This window comes from Lynx rufus, unplaced genomic scaffold, assembly GCF_022079265.1.
Source record: "Lynx rufus isolate CCGP_SWC_20201006 ecotype Redwood Valley unplaced genomic scaffold, mLynRuf1.p SCAF_6, whole genome shotgun sequence".
NCBI classification, from domain to species: domain Eukaryota; kingdom Metazoa; phylum Chordata; class Mammalia; order Carnivora; family Felidae; genus Lynx; species Lynx rufus.
The window spans coordinates 47,026,065-47,052,412 of record NW_025814878.1 but is presented as its reverse complement, the minus strand read 5'-3'; the positions used below and the strand labels follow the sequence as shown (position 1 = coordinate 47,052,412).

The following is a 26,348-nucleotide window of genomic DNA, read 5'->3' as shown; positions in this document are numbered from 1 at the left end:
AGCCTCTCAGAGTCATCCTTGAGGGTTGGACTCAACTTCTTCCAAACTTTTGTTAATGTTGATACTGTGTTGTATCTCCATTGCAGCTAGCCTTTTAGAAATTTGTCAAGTTATGGTCGAATCAAAGACAAATATTTGTAATTATCTGGAACAATGATTAAAATACTCCTTCATTTTCTAACTACATATCTCCGTGAGGCCAGAGTTTCTTCATATACTTGAATCAAAACAACATGTCGTGACAGATTCAGCCAGAAGCATATTTGAGAATTCAGTTGTCTAATATTAAGACATTGAAGAGATTATGAACATGTCAAACATTACTTCTTTTGTCACTAATTTTCTTTCGTTTTGGGAAATGTAGTTATTTTTCATTAAAATACGTTATGCTAACATTTATTGGGTTTACTGTGGTTACTTTTAAATGAATAAATATTTTTTAATTTCTTAGTTTTAATTTCTCGTATGGTAAATATCAGTAGATGCAGCCCATATAAAGCAAAGCTTCTTGGGGTCCTCGGTAATGGTTTTAAGAGCGTAAAAGGGTCCTGCGATTAAAAAGATTGAGACCTTAATGACATAGAATATTTGAGCATTTGTGTTAGTAGGCAGCATGGAGGCAACCAAAGCATTACTACATTATGGCCTTGCTCAGTCCTCGCCAGCAGAGTGATGTCCCTGACTAGTTGAAGAAATGTTTATTTTCTGTGGGTTTTTTTTTTTTTTTATCGTTTAAGAAATCAAGAAAGCGAATATTTTCATTTTCAAGGTTTCTATCAAAAATGATTTGAACTTCGGGGCACCTCGGTGGCTCAGTCGATTAAGCTTCTGACTTCAGTTCAGGTCATGCTCTCGCTGTTCCTGGGTTCGAGCCCCGTGTCGGGCTCTGTGCTGACAGCTCAGGGTCTGGAGCCTGTTTCGGATTCTGTGTCTCCCTGTCTGTCTGCCCCTTCCCCGCTCACGCTCTGTCACTCTCAAAAACAAATAAATATTTTTAAAAACTTTTTTTAAGTGATTCAAACCTCTTAGGATACTTTCAGCTCCAAATAACAATGTATCTGACTCAGCTGGTTTAAATGATAAGTTATAATTTCACCTCACTGAAAGATTGCAGATAGGGCAGGCTCCAGAGTTGTTGGTTGAGGAGCTTCATAAGATCCTGAAGCGCCAGTTTCTTTCCATCTCTCTGTGCTCCCGTCCTCAGTGAAGCCTCATCCTCAGACTGGCAGCAAGATGGCTACAGCAAGCAGGTCCACCATCAGACGTGATAGTGCCAGAGGGAGAAGAGCGACATCTTCCCTACGTCTCCTCCTTAGAGGCAGGGGGTCCCGGGACTCCTTAGCAGACTTCTGATGCCTCAATGGCCAGGATGGGGTGACATCCAGTCCTTAACTGTGTCCCTGCCAAGGATTATGGGCTTACTGTGACTGGCTTAAAAATAGTCATTTTGTGGGACCCAGATATGAGGAAATCATCCACAGTGATTTGGTTATTAAAAACAAAACAAAAAGTCCTGTGTGCCTATTCAGTTAACTGGAAATTCATTTGTACAGCTGCCCAGTAAGAGAGGCAGCATGAATCTTCAGCAAGTGTTCGGAGCCTAAGACCCAGGAGCACTGTGGTCTGGTCCTGCATGTGGCACTCGTCGGCTCTGACTCCCCTATGGCCATACTTCCTTGTCTGTAAAAGGAGGGCTCAGACTACAGCTCTAGTTCTGAGACCCTCTGGTTCACTGGTTTCTTCATTCACTCTCACTCTTTCATTCAATAGTATTTATAGAGTGCTTGCTCCCTTATGAAAGTCACAGGGAAGGGTACAGATACGCACTATGATGCTGCCCGTTTAACCACAACCATCTGTTCTTCCTCCTGCGCTACATACACACTGAAAGCCCAAAGGGGAGTAAGATCCAAACTGGTTTTTCCCTCATAGAATAAATTGTTTAATTCCCTTGGCAAAGAGCCCTTGCCACGAGGCTCATTAACGAATAGTGACATCACAAGAGTTCTCTCTCACCTTCTTAAAATGTAAAATTTGTCCAGAGATGAGACCATAGAGCCACAATTCTGTTCTGACCAAGATGGGTCTTTGTCTCAGAAAAGATGCTCCTGGGCCTGGCTGGCTGTGACTGCTGCGGTTCCCTCAGCACCGGGAAGGCTGTGATGCGGAGAAGCAGGCTGTTAAGACAACAGAAGGACAGTCATGAGAAATGAGGCCGTGTTCTCTGAACACTCAAGGGCACTCTCACGTTTTATTTTTCAGATAAGATGTCAGAAAGGTTTTGCTGTTTTAAAACCAAGTTGCTCAAATTTTGCAGGCCTTTCTCAGGTGCTGTGTTGGTTCATTTTTCATGTCACATAAAGCGTTATCTCGGAGAGGAGAAGTAGGACTCATGTGGTCCCTCCCTCAAGTAATATTTGAGTCACTGTCAGGTGAGGCAGAGCTTTTTTAAGTTGCTTTAGGGACCAATATAAGTGGAACAGAGAGGGAGGAAGATTTAGGGTCACTGAAGAGAAAATCCTTCCAACACATACTGCTGTCAGCAATGACATGTAAACATTCCATTATGGAAAGTCGTGAGTTCTCCCATTACTGAGAGTACCCAAGCAGAGGCTGGATATACCCTCTGTCAGCAGTGTTGTGAAGAGGTTCTTCATTTGATCTGAGTGTGGACACGATGATTTGGAAGGAAGGTCATCTCTTAAATTCTGTGATTGTTTATCATAGCCGTGAGACATCTGATGGCTTGAAATTGTTAGCAGTTTGAAACAGAAAGCAGGGGATTCATTTACTCACCGAGTATTTATGAAGCATCTACCATGTGTCAGGCACTGTTCTAGACACTGGAGACACAGTAAAGAACAAGACTGACAAGACACTCGGGGCACTTGTGTTCTAGGGGAGGCAGACAAGCGCTGAACTAATACGAGAATAAAGAAGACCGTTTCCTATTAAGATATGTGCTCTGAGGAACACACACCAGGGTGATGGGAGAGAAGGATTGGGGCAGGTAAGGGTGGGAATCTGTTTTAAATTAGGTTTTGAGGCAAAGTCTCTGAGAAGTTACCATGTGAGCTAAGACAGAACGCAGAGGAGGCGTCTACCCTGAGATGACTGGGGAAGAGCGTTTGAAGCAGAGACCTGCCTGGAAGAGGAGGATGGGAACAAGCTTGGCAGGTTTGAGAAGCGAGCAGAAGGCTGAGTGAGAGGCCCAGAGGGACGCGTGTGGGTGGAGTGGGCCTGGGTAGGGGCCAGATCTCACAGGACCTCCCCCAGGAGCTTAGCGTTACCCTGTCCAGTGGGAAGCCCCTGCAGGGCTTTCGGTTGAATGGCATGCTCTGGTTCACGTCTGTAGAAGATGACTGTGCATACTTCCTGGGGGATGAATCGTAGGGGGCAAGGATGCAAGCAAAGAGGAGAAAAGGAAACTCCAGAGAAATGTGGTTTCACAGAAGCCAAGAGAAGAAAATATCTCAAGAAGGAAAGAGTGGGCAGTAGTGTTGAAGACCGAGAAGTCAGCAGGAAAGTACCTGATGGCTTTGATGAGCAACTGTTTATGGGTGGCAGCTTTATAAACCCATTTAGAGTGAGTTGAGGGGAAAATGGGGAGTAAGAGGACACGGGGAATAGAACCCATTCTTTCAGAAAATGCTGGAAAAGAGTGCAAAGAATAGGAACGTATCCGGAGGTAAATAGGAAATCAAGGGACTGTTTCTAAGGTCGGGTTTTTCCAGCAACTTCTTTGTGCTGAGGGAAGGGCATCAACAGAGAGGCAGATGCTAGGGATGCTAGACAAGGAGTGGGCTGTTGCAGAAGAGAGATCCTCGAAAGGACGCTGTGAATTGTTTTATGAAATTGAATTATTGAATTTCCATAATTGAATTATGGAAATGCATAATTTCATTATCTTTGATATTGATTAGTTTATTGTGATATTCTTGTGTTAGGTTGAACCATATGAAATTACCAGCATTCACACATTTTTGACCTACAAAAGCAGCACCATTATATAATTCTACCTACAGCAGAATTAGCATTTTCTCCCTTAGACACTTGAATTTCTGTCATCGGTTTTTATAATTCATGTACATTTTTAATGTGGAAACAACCTCAAACTTACCTAAAAGTTGCAATTACAGAAGAACATCCTCTCTCCCCAAACCATTTGAAAGTAAGTTTCAGACCTGATGTTCTCTCTCTCTCTCTCTCTCTCTCTCTCTCTAGCATTTGAGTGGGTATTTCCTGGAAATAAGAAGAACATTCTCCAACAAAATCACAATGCAATCTAGTAAAATCAGGAAATCAACATCAGTGCATTGCTACCAACGAATCCTCTAACCTCATTCAGGTTTTTGCCATTTGTCCCAATAATGCCCTTAATCACAAAAGGGTCTAGTTCAGTGCCGCCCGTTGTATTTAGCTGTCACTTTAATCTCTCCTGCTTTGGAACAGTTCCCTATTCTTCCTTGATTTTCATCTCCTTGCCCATGGATTTGGGTCTGTCATGATGATCTTCAGATTATGAGCCTTCAGCAGTGTGGTAGCCAGTCTTCAAATTGGGCCCCACCTCCTGTTATTCCCACCCTCATGCAGTCTCCTCCCACGTGATACCACAGTTGATCTTTGTGACCCAGAGCATATAGTAGAAGTGATTAAATTATGAAGTGATCCTGTTGCATCACTTGCTCTGTGGGAAGCCAGCTTCCATGTCATGAGCAGTTCTATGGATAGGCCAGCATGTCAACTGAAGCACCTAGCCAACAGCCATTGAGAAACTGAGGACTGCCAACAATGTTGAATGAGCTTGGAAGTGGATTCTCCAGCCCTAGTTAAACCTTGGGTTGACTGTCATCTTGGATGACTACTTCACTTCAATCGTGTTCAACACCTTAAGCCAGAATCCCCTAATTAAGCCACTCCCAGATCCCTGACCCCCAGAAACTGTGACATAGTACATGTTTGTTGGCTTAAGGTACAAAATGAATATACACAGGAAGATCACAGAAGTGATGGTGGGTTCTTTCCATTGCATCCTAACAGATGGCACACAATTTCAATTTGTCCCATTACTGATGATCTTTATTTCCATCCCTTGGTTAAAAGAGGTATCTTTTGGACTTCTCCCCTGTGAAGTTGCTCTTTTTCCTTTTAATTGATGAATATTTTGTGGAAGATACTTTCAAACTATGTACACTTCCCATTCTTTATCAAACTTACAATACAACTTTTTCGGTTATTTCTCTCAGTGTGAGATTGCAGCTTCCTAGTTTATTCATTGGGGAATAATCTGTTACACTCATTATTTATTTTGATGCTCAAGTTGTCCCAAATCTCACCTGAGCCCCTTCAACCTGGCTCCTGTGTTCTTTTGACATGTCCTCATCATTCTTTGAACACTTCCCTTGATTTTTGGCACAAAATGTTCTAAGCTCATCATGTTCTTTGCCTGCCCCAGCCCTGAAAGCAGTCATTTCTCCAAGGATCCCTGGTTCTTTTTAGTGGAAAATGGTATTAAAGCCAAGGTCTGGGCACTAGGTGTGTCTGTTGCTGGTGGGGGTGTTGCTGCTCCCAGGCCCACTCAAAAGACATGCACACATTTACCTATGTATCTATGTAAATATGTATAGACGTATATGTATAAATACAGACTGCACAAATATACATATGTGCATATATAAGCATATAGTACATATGTTTTTATGTATTACTTAATCCAAATGCATATATTTGTAAATATAGTAAATTTAAATATACATATATTTAAATCTGTAAGTTCATACTGGTATCTCTAATTGTAGGGTATCCAGGGTTTCTATCTTTCTTCTCCCTTTCCATGTTAGTGACTTCTTTCTTCAGTAGTGAGAAACTTGGCTTTTGTTACCTTTATTATATTTATTTATTTGATTAATCCCCTGATATCAGCCTTCCATCACCATTGCATTGCACCCCTCTCCCCACATGGACGCCCTCCATTCAGGCTCTGACTTCCATCGCAGAGGCACCCACCTTCATGAATACCCTCCTCATCCCCTTGGGCCCCAGGCCACCCCTCCACGTGGATACCCACACCTGCCTCTCCCTGCCCAGGCCCTGACATACTACCTCAGGCTGCCCCTGCACATGGATGCCCTCCTCACCCACTCAGGCCTTAACTCCCCTCTGTCTGTCCTCTGTAGGGACTTACCCTGCTTGGGCTCTGATTACCCTCTCCAAGCTGTCCCTCCCAGTGTGGGTGCCCTCTTTATGCCGCATGGGTTCAGACACCCCCCAGGCTGTTACAGACTGCCTCTTCTTGCTCTGCCCCCTCTAATGGCTTTAAGGCTGACTTGTTCAACAGGGGAGGAAGGGGAAGAGCGGGGCTTTATGATTTTATAAAAGATGTCAGCTGAAAGGGCCATTCTGTTCTCCCACAGCTGAATTGTGAATTTCTTCTGTAGTAGTGGGTTCTAAATTTCTGATGACACCAGAATATCTTGGGAAACTTGTTGAAATACAAATCCCCAAGAAAACAAAAGACAACAATAAAAACATGGAGCAACCAAAATGTCCCTAGAAAATGGTTAAATGACTATAGGGAGGCATTGGACTTTTAGTTACTCTTTAAATTTTCTACATACATACTTCTATTTATATTAATAATACTAACAGACTATGGGCCATGCTTTATAATTTTGTATATTAAAAACATAATTAGCACTATTATTATTTTTTAAAAGATAAAAATTTCAGAATTTAAGACCCCGTTGGTAGATTCTGAGTCTGTACAACTGGGCTATGGCCTGAAAATCTATACTTTATGTAAAGTTCTCCATTTGAATGTAGTGATCAGCCAGGTTGGGGAGCCCCTGCTCCAGAGGAGTTCTCTCAGGAACTGTCTAAATATCCACTGGGCAGGTGCACCCAACACTCTGTCACAGATGAATATTGACAGAGATGAAGCCATAAGCCTGAGTCTTTCTAAAAACTCAGGACTGTTAGGTTTTCTTTTGAAGACTCATGATCCTACTGATACCTCCTTCCAAAACAACTCTGAAAAGATGTAGGTTAAGTATTCTTCAAAACTATCAAGGTCTGGGGTGCCTGGGTGTCTCAGGTTAAGTGTCCAACTCTTGACTTTGGTTCAGGTCATGATCTCAGGATTTGTGAGATCAAACCCCACCTCTGTGCTGATAGCACGGACCCTGCTTAGGATTCTCTCCCTCTCCCTCTGCCCCTCCCTCTCTCTCTTTATCTCTCTCAAAATAAATAAACTTAAAAAATTAAAAACTATTAAGGTCATCAAAGACAAGGAAAATCAACTGTCACTGCCGCGAAGAACCTAAGGTAACATGACACCTAAATGTAATGTATCTTGAAAGGGACCCTAGAATAGAAAAAAGACATCAAGTAGAAACTAAGTATGGACTTTTAGTTAATAATAATGTGTCAAGATCAGTTCATTAATTGCAATAGATGTACCATACTAATGGAAGATGTTAATAGTAGGGGAAACTGGGTGTGGCTATGTTGGAACTCTTTGTATTCTGCACAATCATTGTACAAATTTGAAGAGGTTCTAAAATTAAAATTTTATTAGAGGAATGTCTTGGTGGCTTAGTTTGTTGAGCATCTAACTCTTGATTTTGGCTCAGGTCATATTCTCACGTTCCGTGGGGTTGAGCCCTGCATTGGGCTCTGCGCTGACAACATGGAGCCTGCTTGGGATTCTCTCTTCCTCTTTCTGCCCCTTCCCTGCTCACCAGCATGAGTGCGCTCTCTCTCTCTCTCTCTCTCTCTCTCTCTCTCTCTCTCTCTCAAAATAAATAAGCTCTAAAAAAAAAGGTTTATTAGAGAAAAGATGCAGGATAAAAGAGGTGTAACGATATGACATAGCAAACTCATTGATAGCATTTTGTAAACAGAAAAGGTAAAAATATCTGAGTGGGCGTGAAGAATAGAAGTTGGGTGTCAGCACCTCTATGAGGGAGAAAAGACACACGACCATTACTGTAACCCATTGGTCTGAGTTTCCAGGAGGGACCGGCCACTGCTGCTGCTCTTCTAGGAAACTTGAGGACAGAAGGGACAGATTGCTCTCAGAGGTCACTGTGTAAGGTCAGATAGATGACTAGCTGCTCCAGAGTCTACACAGGCCGCACAAGGGAAAGGATGACTCTGGGAGGTGCAGCTACACTCTTTGCCCTTTGAGAACAGCTGTTATGTTCTTAATGCGCGACCTGTCCCTTGTTAGCACAACAGCCTTAGTGCTGTGCAGGATAACCAGTCCCTGTTGCCTGTGGCTCAAAGCCAAGTGTCCTTTCATTATACAACTGAAACGTTCAAGTTGTAGCCTGCAAAAACAATGCAGTCAAATACCGCCAGCCGCTCTTCCGATGTCTGAAACAGAGAAAAACTGCACTTCTTTTTATACTAAGATAGATAATATGCCCTACAAACAGGAGGGAAGCCATGCAGTTTATAAATTGCATCCTAAATTGGAAGCATCTTACCTATGTTAGGTCTGAAAATCATCCTGCTTCATTTCTCTAAACCCAAAAGTTCTTTGAAAAACACAAATGACATTTTTGTTTTATAGTTCTCAGAGAGAATGTATAGTGTCGTTCTGCCAGACCTCGGCCAATAAGAATATCGATGGCTGTGGCCGAAACATGAAAAGGACCACCATTGCCACTCGCATATGTGCTTGTGGTAGACTGTCGCTTCTGTCTCCTCTGGTGGCAAACACACATGCCCAACTATGTCCAACTGCTGGAAGCATCCCCTTCCTGCTAGGCCCTTCCAGGAATAGGGGTCACCTGGGAAGCCTGGCTGCCCGCCCCTTGGTAAAGCGAGAGAGAGCAGAGCCGCATGTGCTTTGCTCATTGGCTGGCTATGTTGGTCAGAGTTCAGGTGCAGAAAACATGATCCATTTTAGGTAGATTAAACACAGAGTGATTCATTATAGGATTTTAAGTGACTTTCAGAATCACTGGAGGGCTGAAGAAGAAAACTCTAGACACAGCTTTTAGGAACAACTCCCCAGACCATATGGCAAACCCTCAGAATGGCTTCCACATTTGCCTTGATCGGGAAACTATCCCAAGTAGCTGCTGGGTGCAAAACCAGCCTCTTCAGCTCTAATTAGGAAGCCATCACTGCTGTGGCCAGTCTGCAGAACCGATACCCTATGTCTTGTTTCCTTCCATATGGCCTCATTCTAAATCAAAGCCTCCTGTGAGTACAAGGTGGTGGGTAGAACCTAAATCACATTTTGAACCTGAACTGCAAGGGACTATGGGATTTTTCCCCCTGCTTTTCAGCCCCTGCACACTAGAAAGGGGTTTCAGGTAGATACCGGGGAATCTAAATGCTGTTATCTGCCACAGTCTGTCCCTGTAGCCACCCGTGGATCCATGCATACTCCTCTGCTATCAGCAGAACCCACTCCCTCCCCCACAAGTTACTGCATCTCATTCAAAGCCCAGGATCTCTGGGTTTTGTGCAGCTGTCTTCATCAGGTCCAGATAAGGCTTCTGTAATCTACTGACCTGTAAACAAAAAGACTACCTGTCTGTCCCAATATACAGTGCTTGCAAAGGAAAATAAAAAACCCTCATTTAGAAAGGGAGAGCATAGGAAATGTCATTTTCGCATTAGCAGTCATCACTCCCATCAGGCAAGAATGGTGAAGGCGCCCGGCTCAGGAAGCAGAGTGAGGTCCTTGGGCAGCCCTCTGGAAGGAATGCCTTGCCCGTTAAGCCCCATGACCCAAATCCAGCTGGGATACTAGCCGTCTCCCATCCACTGCAATGGAAGTGTAGCTGATAGGCGGTGGTTTTTGATTGTCCTAACTCTGCTGGAACTACTGCTGCTATATAGGCACCGCCTAGGGAGCCAGCTGCAAATGAACCACAAGATTAAGGGTTCCGCCACCTTCTGCCGACTCCCCCCGAGTCTCTGCGTTGCTGAATACTCTCCACATCTGGACGTCTGCAGCATACAGCTGTCTCGGAGGAGACCGCGTCTTGATGGAGTAGATGCGGGCATCGAGCAGGAGTAGACTTTCCCCCAGAGCACAGCCCTAGGTGTCGTGTCAGTGTCCACTTCAGCAGCAAGGACAGGATGGCCACGCAGGCAAGGACATACCAGATTTAGGGATCAGCCTCAGGGATAGATGAAAAATATTCTTTTTAAGATAACTATGCCAAGTTGGTTCCAGGAAGAAGACAGCAACAACATAGTTTTAAACTCTCCGAATCCTCACAGAAAACAGAACAACTAGGTAGCAAGACCAAATACCCATACGCATTTACCTCAAAACTATGTGATAAGGTGTCTCCAGAAATCCCTAAGTCTAATAAGCAGGTGGTGGAGGTAACCCACCAACAGCCACCAGACCTGCATTGTGTCAGCATTTGTACAAGAGGAAGAAGTGGGGAGGGAACAGCAGGGTATCTGACACACCGGAATAGCCAACAGGAATGCACTGGAGATGACTGCAGGCCCGTTTGAGCACAGCCGCTGAGAGCGCGATGTTTTACCCAGTTCAGTACTAGCTGAGTGCAGGGGCTTCTGGGTGGGTTCTGAAGGGAGCTGGGGCAGTCTGGGCTACATAAACCCTTGAAACCAAACAGCCAAAGGTCCCTTCCAGGGCAGGGGACCCATCTGACTCTCCATGGACGCAAAATTGAGCAGGACCATGACAGACATGAAGGGAAGAGAGGAGGAGAGAAAGGACAGAGGTGCAGGAGATCTCAGAAAGCAGTCTGCCGCGGTTTTAAATCCCTCACAAAGACAACCAAAGAAGTTCGGTCAAGTCAGTCAACCTCTCTTGAACCACACCTTCTAAAGGTTCAGGAAAATGAATTTTGTATAATGAGTATCAGAAAGGTATCAAGATCCAATCCCATATGAAGTTACGGGGAGAACAGAAGAACACAGAGCAGGGATGTTTCCCTGCAGACCTTGCAGGAAGATGTCAGGAAAAGAGATTAAAACTGAAGCCTGCTATTTCAAAATGAGCTTAAAATACAAAACTTAAAAACTCAAAAGAAATGAAGAAAAACAGGGGCGCCTGGGTGGCTCAGTCAGTTAAGTGTCTTTAGCTCAGGTCATGATCTCGTGATTCGTGAGTTCAAGCCCCATGTCGGGATCTGTGCTGACAGCTCAGAGCCTGGAACCTGCTTGGGATTCTGTGTCTCCCTCTCTCTCTGACCCTCTCCCACTTGTACTCTGTCTCTCTCTCTCTAAAAAATGAATAAACATTAAAAAAATTTTTAAAAAAGAAATGAAGAAACAAAGATTTAAGAGAAAGTGTCTATACTGGCAACAGGCAAAGGTTTAACATGGATAATAGGAGTCCTGAAGAAGAAAAATAAAGCAAGAGAGGAGAAAAAAAAATACTAAAACTGTAATGGCAAAAAAGAAAAAAACCTTCTGAAATAAATAACTACTTAAAACTATATATTGAGAGAGCACACCATATACATGAGAATAGTAACCCAGAATGATACAATATAGTAAGTTAAACTAGACTTTATTTTTTTTAAGTATGAAATTTATTGTCAAATTAGTTTCCATACAACACCCAGTGCTCATCCCAACAGGTGCCCTCCTTAATACCCATCACCCACCCTCCCCTCCCTCCCACCCCCCATCAACCCTCAGTTTGTTCTCAGTTTTTAAGAGTCTCTTTACTTTGGCTCCCTCCCTCTCTAACGTCTTTTTTTTTTCTTCCCCTCCCCCATGGGTTTCTGTTAAGTTTCTCAGGATCCACATAAGAGTGAAAACATACGGTATCTGTCTTTCTAAGTATGGCTTATTTCACTTAGCATAACACTCTCCAGTTCCATCCACGTTGCTCCAAAGGGCCATATTTCATTCTTTCTCATTGTCACGTAGTATTCCATTGTGTATATAAACCACAATTTCTTTATCCATTCGTCAGTTGATGGATATGTAGGCTCTTTCCATAATTTGGCTATTGTTGAAAGTGCTGCTATAAATATTGGGGTACAAGTGCCCCTATGCATCAGCAGTCCTATATACCTTGGGTAAATTCCTAGCAGTGCTATTGCTGGGTCATAGGGTAGATCTACTTTTAATTTTTTGAGGAACCTCCACACTGTTTTCCAGAGCAGCTGCACCAGTTTGCATTCCCACCAACAGTGCAAGAGGGTTCCCGTTTCTCCACATCCTCTCCAGCATCTATAGTCTCCTGATTTGTTCATTTTGGCCACTCTGACTGGCGTGAGGTGGTATCTGAGTGTGGTTTTGATTTTAAACTAGACTTTAAAGGGGGGAAAAAAAACCTTTAGACATCTAAATAAAAGGGAAGACTTCTAAGGGAAAGAAAATTAGATTATCCTCATACTTTTTAGATGCAACACTTTATGTCAAAAAAATGGAGTAATATATTTAGGATTCTCAAGGAAAAAAATGTGAACTGAGAATATTATTTTGAAATCTCTTAAGTATAAAAGCAGAGACGAAGTGTTATCAACAAGTAAGAACTTGCTGTATGTACACATACAATGTTCCAGTAACAAGAAGAACCTCTAGTGCCCACTTTGTGGTCTTGAAATACCAGTTCATCACTAACAGGAACCAGGGCTCTGGGAGAAGTAGCTGATTCCAGGTCAGTGTACAAAAGGAATCTGGAACATGTTTGTCAATCCAGATAGCAAGAAAGCTATTAAAGATTACTGGGGTCATATCAAGAGGACTCAGGAGTGAACTTGAAGAGGCTCCCACTGGATAAAGATAGGATCATTTGAACTTCAATAATAATAATAATTGCAGTGGAATGGAACTCATCAAATATGTTTAAACTCATGAGTTTATAATTTTTTTTTTTTAATTCTGGTCACTTTGGAAGGATTATAGGGAACCATCATTATCTGGAAAACTAGAAAATAAAGGGAAAGAAGCATGTGACACTCTGAATCTTATGAATGGTACCACTGGATAACAAAATAAGAGGTGAGGGAAAGCATCCTTTAAAAAAAAAAAACAGTGTTAAATGAAAAAGAAATAGGATAATTAGCATCGGCAATCTCCAGTGAATTAACAGATGTAAGCATTTAGCATTATTGGCTGTTAACATGAAAAACGATAAACAACTAGACACTCTGGGCCTCCTGATGAAACAACTCACCCACCTCCTATAGTCTTGCCAAAGCAGATTCTCACCAAGCTTCTAGATGCAGTTGCTGACTTGCAGGAAATACAAAGGACAGAGGAACATTTTGAACTGCATTATGAATATGCAGTCAGCAAAATCCAGGCGGAGAGAAAGCACAACCTGGATCCTTCAGCTAATTAATTGTTAGGAAAAGAAAGAGAATCTGTAGTTTAAAAATCATATCCCACTTTTGAAAACAGGCAAGATTAAACTATAGCCTAAGGCTGCCCATGTGAATGAAAAAGTCGTTTTTAAAAGTGGAAAGAAGTGATTAGTATAGAAGTCAGGGCAATGGCTGCTATGGTTGTGATAGGAATGGGGCACATGGAAGGAGCCCAGCTGCTGGAATTTCTGTTCCTTGACCTGGTGGTGTTCACCTTACAATATTGCTGTGTGTTTGTTTTGTGCAGTTTCCTGTATCTGTGTTTTATTTTACAATAAAAAGGTGAAATGCATTGATAATTCTGAAGCACAGTAGTTTGTCCATGGTAAATATTAGGGAAACATTGTTATTTTTTTATATTTAATTGACTTTAATATATGGCAGTGATATAATGTAACCAAAAACTTTACCCTGACAAGCTTGTAAACAGCCTCTAAGGCCTTTATGTGTATTACATTGATTTCTTTATATATAACAGTGTAAAAAGTCACACTTTAAGAGCAAGATGTTCCAGCTGTATCTAAGAAGTAGTGTTTCGATACGTTGTCTAGATTTATTGGCTCCATTGCCCCAACCACTCATCAGCCATACTTTTGTTCCAGTATCTACACATTGTAAATGTCCACTAAATGGACAGGTAAAAATGAGTTCACATGGACTCATTTGAAGTACAAAACTTTGGATGGCGAGTAACTCGCTCTGCGAGTGTCGCACAAGATGAGCAAATATTTCTAATACATTTCTAAACGAGTGGTGTCTTGCAATACGAGTAGTACATGACACTGAACGTAACACGATCACAACTGAGCCAGTGGTTCTTGACATTCACTTTGATATCCAAGTGCTTTGGATTACAAGCATGTTTCCAGAATGAATTATGCTCACAAACCAAGGTTTTACTGTATGTCATTTTACGGGGAGGGCCGAAATGTATGAATTGCCCTTTCCTCGGCATTATGTTTAAAGAATATATATATATATATATATATATATATATATATATATATATATATTATATATTATATATTATATATTATATATATAATAGTTTAGTTAGTGTATATAAGCATAAATATATATTGTATATAAGTATTTTATCTATATATGTAGCGTGTCTGTGTGTAAACATACATTTGCTATTTTTTCATCTAGCAATCTGATGAGAAATGACAAATGAGTCTTCAAAACACAGGGTTTAGCAGCCTTAGACATTACACATGCATAACTTCCTTGAGATACATTAAGGTCATTGTGTTCTATAATTGTTCTGTGTTGTGGTTGCCTAAGCTTAGGCATAATATCCTTCACTTTTGTGACACTGCAGTGCCCTTCTGGTTGGCCTGTCATTGTCATGGCTCCCTGACAGATTGAAGGCAGATGAGTGTCCGGGAAACACACAATAACAGTTTTACTGTCCTCGTGCTCTCTCCATTACCAAAATGCCACCTCCTTCTCTCCAATCACAACCTTAGTCTGCTCTGTGGAGTTGAGGTTCCTTATTGCTGAGCCTTTGAAGGGCCTCATTTACAGACAGCAGCCGGCATCTCTGGTTTGTGAGGTGGATACATTCTATGTTCCGCCATCACAGATTATATTCTTCACTTCCTTCTCATCGCCCCTGTTGCTTCTTCTATGGTGGGTTGTTTAGAGACTGGCATTATTGTCATCTTCTCTTGAAGGAATTTTAACCTGCCTGTGAGATTTCTAACCTCCCTTTCAGTGTTTCTGCTAAAGGACAGTCCAATCATCTTGTCATAATAGCAGCTATTAAAAGGATTTGGAAATGTTTGTACATAAAGAAATCAGATTTGTTCACTATTCTGTGTCATGTTCATTAGCTGTCAATGGCATAGGCTGAAATGATTGGACTTTGTTAGGGATCATGTGTTAGAGTCATAGCATTTTGTGTGTTAATATAGACTTGCTGTCTTTTAGTAGGAATAAAAAGGAAATTAAGTTTTCTTTACCTTGAATAATGATTAGAATGTCACCAGCAGCTAATAACATGGTTTAATTTCCCAGTACATGGGTAAGCACTTGCCCCTGAAGCCTGTCACCTTTATTCTATCTACCCAAAGACATGTGAAAATGTCCTGGAGGGGCAAGGCAGCAGATAATGTGAGTGCTTACCTATATTTCCCATGTTGAACTTGGCATGACAGGTATTCAAAGTGAGTATAGGCAGTGCCTGCTTTCTTGGATCCCAGAATACAGGGGTCTGTTTTGCTTTTTGTTTTATTAGAGGTGATTTGAAGATTGACACGTTCCTCTTGATTTCAGCCTATGTAGTAACTTTGTTAATCTCTCTGAGTCACTGTTTTCTCACCTCTAAAGAAGAATAAGGACCCACCCCTTCTGCCTCACCAGTGTTTTTTGAGCAACTTTGATAGCTTTATACCCCACTAGAAAGCACTCCAACTTCCTTTCAGTTTGTTTGTCCATTTATAGAGTATCTGAAGAAAGGAATTTAAGAGCAATCTTCTGATGGGAAATCTATCATTTCCCACCATCCTGTCAAATGACAGCTTCCCTATCATTTCAGATAATTCAAAACACACTAAATTCATGTTCTGCATTTAGAAACCCAAGATAAAATCTGATTCCGTAACCAGACATCATTCATTCATTCAATGAATAATTATTGAGCACTTACTGTATGCCAGGTGCTCTTCTGGGCATTGAAATTAAAGAGGTGATCAAAATGGGGGTTACATTCCTAGTAAGTATATAAATATATAAATAAAAGATCAGAAAGTGATAAATGCTATAGATACATTAGGATAATGGGCTTAGAAAGACATAAAAGAACCCAAAATTCATGAGGAAAAAATAGGAAAAAGATTCTAAAACAGTCTGACCAAAAGAACTCTCTGTGGTGATGGAAATAATTCTATATCTGCGCTATGTAAAACAGTGGCCATTAGCTGCGTGGGGCTATCAGGCACTTGAAATGTGCCCAGTGCTACTAAGGAACTACTTTTAAAGCTTATTTAATTTCAATTAAGTTTAAGTAGCCACATGCGGCTAATGGCCGCCATATTGGACAGGTGCAGTTTGAGAGCTATGTTTTGTAGTTAGGTGTCTATACTTAAGCACAGAATGTGGTGTCTATACTTATGCACAGAATGTGAGCAATATGCAATGTTCTCTAGATTTTTAATGTGATAAAGCAAACACATTCTCACTCTATCATCTTGGTAAAATAGATTCATGACTAGGCTTCAATATATGAGTACCTTACTGGAAAGATACAAGCAATCTAATAAGACAGCTGAAGAGAAGCAATGGACAATTATATGTATAAATATATATATATATATATTCAATATATATATAATATATATATATTCAATATATATATATTGAATCTGCTCTTGTTATGGTTTTCCTCAGAAAGCAGAGGAAATCATGAAAGAAATGACCTAATGCCCATTATCTGTAAATAAAGCAGTTGGTCAAGATCTTCTATAAGGTCCTCTTCAGATCTAGTAGTCTTTTGATAGTGTGACTCAGTTATGACCAACAAAGAATCATTTGGTAATGTGAAAGAACCTTGGGGAAAAAAACTTGAAGTTTGTGGTAGCAACAGAAGGGAAAGATACTTTGTGACCAGAACCATTACTAAATTTTCTGGAAATGTCAGATGGTGTTTGATATATGCCAGAATGCTAATCATATGCAAAAGTATCACATATATAATACTATTTAAATTATACAAATGCTGTCCAGTTTTTCAATCACCAGCCACAAATTATCATGACATCACTAAATTCAGAACACGTTTCAGTCTGACCAATTAAATGTTTTCTTGTCAGATCAACATGTTTATTGACTATTCAATATGTGTTAGAAAAAAAGCCTCAACAGGAATTGAACTTTAAAAGGGACTTAGGGCACCTGGGTGGTTTAGTTGGTTAAGCGTCCAACTTGGGGTCAGGTTCGAGCCCTGCATCAGGCTCTGTGCTGACAGCTCAGAGCCTGGAGCCTGCTTCGGATTCTGTGTCCCTCTCTTGTTCTGCCCTCTCCCACTCATGCTCTCTCTCTCTAGCTCTCGCTCTCGCTCTCTCTCTCTCTCAAGAATAAATAAAATTAAAAAAAATTTTAAGGGACTCAAACATTAGTTCTGCATGCAAGTGTAAGATACAGTTGTTATCAGACATGGTCGTATTATAACCAAGCAAGTAATACAACATTTAAGAAAGAGCATGAGGGCGCCTGCATGGCTCAGTCGGTTAAGTGGCCAACTTTGGCTCAGATCATGATCTCAAGGCTCGTGAGTTCGAGCCCCACGTTGGGCTCTTTGCTGACCGCTTGGAGCCTGCTTTGGATTCTGTTTCTCCCTTTCTCTCTGCCCCTACCCCACTTGCAATCTCTCTCTCTCCCTCTCTCTCTCTCAAACATAAATAAACATTATTTTTTTTTTTAGAAAGAGTATTACAGGGCACCAAAGAAAGCATTTTCCATAAAAACACGTGGTGTGTCTTATGAACTTCTTCCTGAAGTGTTTCTCTTCTGTGAATGGGAACTGCAGTTAAGGCTAAATGTCATCAATCCTTGGTGTTTGAGCGCACTGAGCAATGTGGGTTAAGTAGCCCATAAATGAATGGGCAAATATATTATTTTAAATAAGACTTTAACATTCCTTGAGGGGAAATACAGAGCTTTTCTTGAGGATGGAACTAGGTCCTGTAGATAAAAAGAAATGAGCCTGCAAATTTGTAATTATAATATTTTATCTCCAGAAATACTGCTGGCATTTGAATTAGGGGCAGTAGGTTTTATCCCTTTGGGGGCTGTGAGGAGAAGTTGAAAAAAAAAATTCCCTGTGTTTATGGCCAGGAGGGAAAAGTGGAACCATTTTCTCCACCGTGAAAATGCAATAAAAGGCCAACTCTCTCTACTGGAATGAATAAAAGAAAGTAGTTTCACAATTTCCACATCATTTGGTGTTTAAATACTGGTCTTTTCATCTAGAAACAGATGGCATCGAAGCTAATAAAAAGACTATTCTGTGTAGTATTGAAAGCATTATTGTGTATTCCGTCTCTTTCCAGTACCCTCAGAGACAAGGTGCTGATCGGCAGCCCCTTGTGAGGGTCTTGGAGGTTTTTATATTTCTTTCCCACCTTGGAAATGTGTAAGCCAATGGAGAAATCAGACGTGTTCCTCATCAGGAAATGTGTGGTGCATCTAATATTACTGCTTGTATCTTGCAATTAAACGTCAAATTAGGGTTCTCGATGGAAGGTTAGCACGGTATATATTTGAAAGGAGAATTCTTGTTTAAACGTGTTCAGTACTGCTGACCGACCACAAGTAAGATCTTATTTAACATTTTAGATCCATTCTGGTCTCCTTAGACCAAAGAATCTCAAACTTTAGTGAGTGTCAGAATCCCTGGAAGGCTTGTTAAACATCTTTGCTAGGCCCCACCTTCGGAGATTCTGATTCAGTAGGTCTGGAGGAGGACGTGAGAGTTTGTATCTCTAACAAGTTCCCAGATGATGCTAGTGCTCCTGGTCTGGGGACCACACTTGGAGAACCACTGCCTTAAGACCATGGGGAGCTTCTTGTGACTGGCTTCTTGATGGCCAAGTAAAATGAAGAAACAAAAGTGTTTTGTGTGTTTCTGTTTCTTCTTCCTCATTTTTCTGATTATGCCAACAATATTGGGTATGTCTTAAGCTTCTTCATTATCATTTTGTTGGGGTTTTTTTCCACCATTTTGGCCTTGTATTTTATTATTTAGAAATTTCCAGCAGAACTATCATTAAGTATCTTTGTCAGGAGATGCCTATGAGAATCTAAATTGGAAACAGGGACAGGCAGGCCTGTCAGCTCTTCCTACAAAACCACACAACACAAGAACAATAACCAGCCAGGCCTCGAGGTACAAGGTGATCGACCACTATAGTCCAGTAGCCTCCATGTGCTGATTTAGGTGAACAACAAAAACTTTGCAGATGTAGATTTTTAAATATGGCCTTTTGTAGCAACGTGGATGGAACTGGAGAGTGTAATGCTAAGTGAAATAAGCCATACAGAGAAAGACAGATACCATATGGTTTCACTCTTATGTGGATCCTGGGAAACTTAACAGGAACCCATGGGGGAGGGGAAGGAAAAAAAAAAAAAAGAGGTTAGAGTGGGAGAGAGCCAAAGCATAAGAGACTGTTAAAAACTGAGAACAAACTGAGGGTTGATGGGGGGTGGGAGGGAGGGGAGGGTGGGTGATGGGTATTGAGGAGGGCACCTTTTGGGATGAGCACTGGGTGTTGTATAGAAACCAATTTGTCAATAAATTTCATATATATAAAAAAAAAAAAAAGAAAAAAAAAATTTTTTTAAATGTTTGTTTATTTTTGAAAGACACAGAATCTAAGCAGGCTCCAGGCTCTGAGCTGTCAACACAGAGCCTGATGTGGGGCTCGAACTCACGAACCGTGAGATCATGACCTGAGCTAAAGTCAGACACTTAACCGACTGAGCCACCCAGGCGCCCCGTAAATCCAATTTCATGTACTCGTCCACAGCAGCCAAGCTACCAGGCACTTTGACTAGTTATGAGCTAGGAAATGGACTGAATTCAGTTTGAAACAATTCAACAGACCCTACGGGAGGGGACTGGCAGGGGTGGGAAGGACTTGACTGGGGTCAAGTCCTTGAGGATGCCCTTCCCTCACTGGGACGTCTTCAGTGTTTCCTTGTCCCTGCTGTCACCAACAGGGGGCGATGTGTGTAAAGGCTCAATCAAGCCCTTGCTAGAGAGCAGTTGTTGGCTAACAGCAGGATGGATCCACATGTCAGCAAGCAGAATCCGTCCACATGACTGGGACAGGCTGTACCCTGTGTCCCTGAAGTCCAGATGGGGGTCGCAGCCTAAGCATGCTTGAGAGGACCCTTCACCCCCAAAACCCTCACTACCTGTTGCTCTATGTGCAAAGTCCTCACTACCTGCTACATGCTCCCAAGTGGAGATTTGGTTCAGCTTGGAGCCTGGCTCACACCCGCTCTTCCCCTGCAGGACCCTTTGACCATGACCGTAGCCCCCAGGACCTGTCACAACCTAGCCTGACATCCAGTCCAGCCTCGCATGCTACTGCATTCACCATTCTTGTCTAAGAGACAGGCTGTCTGCCTGCAGGCCAGAAGGGTGGGCCCTGTCTGTGCCTCCAGTAGACTTCCAGGCTCTCCTATTTGAGGAACTAGATTTCCATTACCACTCATGGTTTTATTTCACAGATCATGGTGGTGAGTTTAGGATTTCTAGTCCTTGCTGTGGTTACCATACATGTCCTGACACCTTCTTGTTTTTTCAGGTCTGAAACATCTCCCCCAACATACCCTGGTTGGTTTAAACCCTAAATGACCCTTCTAAGAGCTACAGCAGATTCACAGGATGCCGGCCACATGTGCTGAGCAAGTCCCCTCTACTTCGGTTGCTTCAAAAAAACAGGGCTTCGGGGCACCTGGGTGGCTCAGTCAGTTAGGTGTACGACTTCAGCTCAGGTCATGATCTCGCAGTCTGTGGGTTCGGGCCCTGCATTGGGCACTGTGCTGACAGCTTAGAGCCTGGAGCCTGCTTTAGTTTCTGTGTCTCCTCCTCTCTCTGCCCCTCCCATGCTCGCGCTGTGTCTCTCTATCTCTTTCAAAGGTAAATAAACATCAAAAAAAAAAAAAAAAACAGGGCTTCTACGATATCCCCAATTCACTTTTACTCAGAAGAGAAGTGCCCCCAGCATCAAGGCACAAAGACAGCAGTCACTTGGGGCCAAATGACAATGAAAATGACCAGCGACCTTCATGAGGTCTGAGGCAGAGTCACTGGGGAAGGCAAGTTCATTTTGGCATGGACAGGCATCAGAAGGAAGGCTCAATACCGGGGTCTCCCTTTGGCCCCAAGCAGTCCTCAGAATAGAAAGAGACTTCAAATCTAGAAGCACAAAAAAGACAAAGGCAATAGTTATTGCATTTTCTGACTCCCTACTTGTTTTGACACCAGAGTGAGGTAGCGTTGGAGCCCTAAACCCACCTGCCACTCAATCTGATACCATTTCAGGCTGATGTTTGGCATTTCATATTGAGTGTTTGTAATAGTGCCCATTACTCTATGCTGCAGTGAAGCAGTGTACCAATAAGTAGGGTGAGGACTCCTGACCGATTTACTGGCAAGAAAGCAAAGGCACTGGGTAGAAATGGCTGGCCTGTGACCCTTATCACGGTTGTCCGGGCCCTACATCCATGGGCAGTTGGCAGGCCCTGGTGCTGTTACCTCCCACAGCCTGTCCACCTGTATATTCAGCTGAGGCCTCTGAAGGATAAAACAATTACTTGGTCATTTGGCATGTCCCCTTTCTCTCTCTCTTTTTTTTAATATGAAATTTATTGGCAAATTGGTTTCCATACAACACCCAGTACTCATCCCAATAGGTGCCCTCCTCAATGCCCATCACCCACTTTCCCCTTCCTCCCACCCCCCATCAACCCTCAGTTTATTCTCAGTCTTTAAGAGTCTCTTAAGGTTTGCCTCCTTCCCTCTTTGTAACTTTTTTTCCCCCTTCTCCTCACCCATGGTCTTCTGTTAAGTTTCTCAGAATCCACATAAGAGTGAAAACATATGGTATCTGTCTTTCTCTGTATGACTTATTTCACTTAGTATAACACTCTCCATTTCCATCCACGTTGCTACAAAGGGCCATGTTTCATTCTTTATCCATTTGTCAGTTGATGTACATTTAGGCTCTTTCCATAATTTGGCTATTGTTGAAAGTGCTGCTATAAACATTGGGGTACAAGTGCCCCTATGCATCAGCACTCCTGTATCCCTTGGGTAAATTCCTAGCAGTGCTATTGCTGGGTCATAGGGTAGATCTATTTTCAATTTTTTGAGGAATCTTCACACTGTTTTCCAGAGTGGCTGCACCAGTTTGCATTCCCACCAACAGTGCATTCCCACCAACAATTCCTTTCTCAACTCATTAAGATTTAGTGCTCAGACTAGGGATGTCTGGTGTGATTCCTGCCAGAGAGGTCTTTGTTAATGCACAAAGGGTTCTGGGCAAAGATCCGGCTTCAAAGACAGGACAGAAACCTGTAGTCCCATTTTTAAATTGACTTTAAGCATTTCATCTTAAAATGGAGAGTATAATCCCAATGGTTCCTGCCTTCCAGGATGAGTGTGAAAATTAAGTAAGATTTGAGAAGGGAAAGAGACTAGACAGGTGTAAATGGTGTGGTTCAAGAGTAGCTGCTGTGGCTGGTGCTTTGATGACAATCTCTAGAAACCCTAGTGGAGTCTCCATTTTTAAAATGGTTCAGGTTTAAAAGGTTTGACCCTGAATATTATCACCCACTAAAGAATTGTAGCATTTCAGTTTGACTTATGTAAATGACTGTAGAGTTGCTGTGCTTTTGTGAGGGAAGATTGAGGAGAATAGTTCACATATTAATCATCCTAATTGTTCATCATTGTAATGTGTTATCCACAGACATTAGAAGAACTGTAATTTGTGTATTTTGAAGAACGCTCTTAAACCAGGCTGGAGGACAGATTGAGATGCAGATGTCTCAGGACTCTTTCACCTTGGTCTTTCATTTTTTTAACTTTGTGTAAATCATTTTCCTTTGGTTTTTACTTCAATAAGGTTACATTCTAAGATTGTGTGAAATTATTTAAGTGCTTTGAAAAAAGGGGAGTGTTTGACAAATGATATACCAGATTTGAATTGAAATATATTTACCTTGAAGTGAAAACCATTGAGGTTGGCTTCCAGAAAGAATATTCCACCTCCAGTTATATTTTATTTTAATGTAATTTAATGCATCTCCAGCCGTGGCAGGATGTGTAAAGGCAAAGCACAGTGAGCTTTGCTTTCTGGGTAAGAAAGACCCACATTTGATTGAAACGTATCCTTTGAGGATGGGGGCATTACAGTACAGCTCCTGTCTTCCACTGTGTGTCTGCACTTCCAAATGTCTCTTGAAATGCTGACGTTCCTAGTACAGACCTAGCTGGGGCTGAGGCCCAATTCTGCTTCTGATGGTAGGGAATCTCCCCCCTGCTTCAGGGGTCCCAGCTAATGCATCCAGGATGCCTTCCTGATGCCTCTGCTACAAGGAGTAAGGCTAGGTCCCAGCCCAGCACAGTAGATTCTTCAGATCTTGTCTCTGTGTTATTTTGGTTCCCTGGCAGAAGAAGTACCCCCCACCCCACAGGGCCAGCCCTGGGCTAAGTCCCTCACAACAACATTTTAGTTTTTTTTTTTCAATGTTTATTTATTCTGAGAGAGAGGGGGCGGGGAGGGGGGAGAGAGGGAGAGACACAGAATCCGAAGCAGGCTCCAGGCTCTGAGCTGTCAGCACAGAGCCCGATGTGGGGCCCAAACCCACGAACTGCAAGATTATGACCAGAGCTGAAGTTGGGCGCTTAACCGACTGAGCCACCCAGATGCCCCAACAACATTTTAGTTTACTATCGTCCCCATCAGTAGCCCCCTTCTTGACCTTTCTTTCACACTCTACACACATACTCACTCTGCATCACACCTGACTTGGTTGACTCATCCTTTGAGGGCCTGCTCTCAGCTAAGGATGCAATGACTAGTGGGTGCTCAGCCTTCAATGAGTAAAGGTTGTGTCAGATACCACGCTGCATTTTGACAAGGCTTTTCTGGAGACAGCACCTTCCCCAATGGATACATGGAAATTTCAAGCATTAAGTTAGGCTAGGTGGATGGGAATGGAGGGATATTTTTGGATGAAGAGATTCTTGTGTGCTTTTCCATGCCCCAGAAAGGAAGGAAGCTGCCTGTTACAGATCTGAAATCTTTCATCAGAAGCCTGAGGCCAGATGTGTTTCAGAATTCAGAATTTTGGACTTGTTAGCATAACAAGATGGTACATCCCCAGTGTGATCTGAGGACTTGTCTGATAATTAAACACATTAATATTCACATGAAGTGGGATCAGTATTGTTGGTTCAGGTTAGGATGTGCCACCAAATGAATTTCAATTGGGTCAGGTTTTACCACCAACGTGACATTTGGTTATTAAAGCTTGTAGGATTTCAGAATTGCAGATAAGGAATTACTATGCACCTGTAATCATTAACAATAGTTCACATTTACTGAGCACTTACAGTTTGCCAGGCATTATGCTAAGTGAGCACATTATACATATAAACTTATTTGCTCTTCTTATCAATGTAAGGAAGAAATTAGTATCCCTTTACTGATTCCTACTAAATCTTCCTTTAAAAACTGTTGATGACTGTTAGAACAAATAAATGAACTCAATAAAGTTTCAGGGTACAGGGGCGCCTGGGTGGCGCAGTCGGTTAAGCGTCCGACTTCAGCCAGGTCACGATCTCGCGGTCCGTGAGTTCGAGCCCCGCGTCAGGCTCTGGGCTGATGGCTCGGAGCCTGGAGCCTGTGTCCGATTCTGTGTCTCCCTCTCTCTCTGCCCCTCCCCTGTTCATGCTCTGTCTCTGTCTGTCCCAAAAATAAATAAAAAGCGTTGAAAAAAAAAATTTTAAAAAAAAAGTTTCAGGGTACAAAATTAATATACAAAAAAAAAGTTCGGTTCCTATCGTGTGTCAAGGAGCAAAAAATTTATAGCCCCCACCTAAAGTTACTCTAGTCGAGTGAAGGAGGCAGATGGGTGCACAGACATAGGTGTACCTGAGGCACAGGAACAGAGAAAGGTACCCATCTAGCCTGCGCTTCAGGGAAGGCTCCCTGGGCAGGCTCTGACCCAACTCTGTCCTCTGGGCAAGGGAGGAAGTCAGCCCACGGGAGGGGACAGGGGAGATCACCACCACCACTTATTATTAAGTCTGCATGTTCAAGGTCAGTGGCTCTTGAATGCTTTGCAGTCATAGCTCCCTGTGGGTCCTTTATTTTCTTTAATGTAGCCATGTCTCCTCTTCTCTTCTATAGAACACCTATCTCAGCTTTCTCACAAGACAACATCTATGAAGTACAGCCTCCAAGGGTAGACAGAAAATCTACAGAGATCTTCCAAGCCCACATCCAGGCCAGTCAAGGTATCATGCAGCCTCTTGGAAAGGAAGATACTTCCATGTACCGAGAATACATCAGGAACCGCTACCTGTGAAGAGAAAACAGGTCCCCCCATGAATTTGCCTACATTGTAATCTGTTTTATCTCCTCTTAAAAAGTTAATTTCCCGGGAGTCCTTTACATCTGAAAGTTTTTCCTCTTTTTGTAACTGGTGAACTACAAATTACAGGAAATAAAGAAATGCTTAAATATTTTGCTGTCAATGCCTTTGCTTTATTTTAGAAATACTTCTATAAATGCAGTCAATATAGGGGCACCTGGGTGGCTCAGTCGATTGAGCGTCCACCTTGGGCCAGGTCATGATCTCACATTTACGGGTTCAAGCCCCATAGTCGGCTCTGTGCTGCTAGCTCAGAGCCTGGAGCCTGCTTTGGATTCTGTGTCTCCCTGTCTCTCTGCCTTCCCCCTGCTTGAGCTCTGTCTCTCTGTCTCTCAAAAAATAAAATAAAAAATGTTAAAAAAATTTCTTTAAATAATAAAAATTAAAAAAAAAGAAATGCAGTCAATATAGTATCACACCATAATTAAGAAATTAACAGGTATTTGTTGAGTATCTGCTGTGTGCTAGGCACTATGGTAGAGTCTGGGAGTATCACAGTAGGGAAAACAGGCCAAAAAACCCATCTCTCATGTAAAATGAGGTCAGATTATTTTTCTTTATAGTTAACATATTTTTGTATGTATTCTGACTTTATGTTAGCTTTGTGTTGTTTTTTTTTTCAATTTTTTTTAACGTTTATTTATTTTTGAGACAGAGAGAGACAGAGCATGAATGGGGGAGGGTCAGAGAGAGGGAGACACAGAATCGGAAACAGGCTCCAGGCTCTGAGCTGTCAGCCCAGAGCCCGACGTGGGGCTCGAACTCACGGACCGCAAGATCATGACCTGAGCCGAGGTCGGCCACTTAACCGACTGAGCCACCCAGGCGCCCCTAGCTTTGTGT

At 42.3% G+C, this 26,348-nt stretch overlaps 1 protein-coding gene across 3 annotated transcripts in view; it reads left to right on the top strand.

Annotated features, from left to right (window-relative positions):
* The window catches only part of FIG4 (FIG4 phosphoinositide 5-phosphatase), a 134,124-nt gene extending 108,528 nt beyond the window's left edge, over positions 1 to 25,596 (top strand). For 2 of the 3 annotated variants that reach the window (XM_047101313.1, XM_047101316.1), the window contains one exon: positions 25,262 to 25,596. In XM_047101313.1, the coding sequence (XP_046957269.1) occupies positions 25,262 to 25,439 (178 nt within the window). In that variant the 3' untranslated portion in view covers positions 25,440 to 25,596. Of the gene's footprint in view, positions 1 to 4,224; positions 5,636 to 25,261 lie in introns of those variants that run through there. The other variant, XM_047101315.1, reaches the window with a different exon arrangement.
* Positions 25,597 to 26,348: the final 752 nt, after the last annotated feature.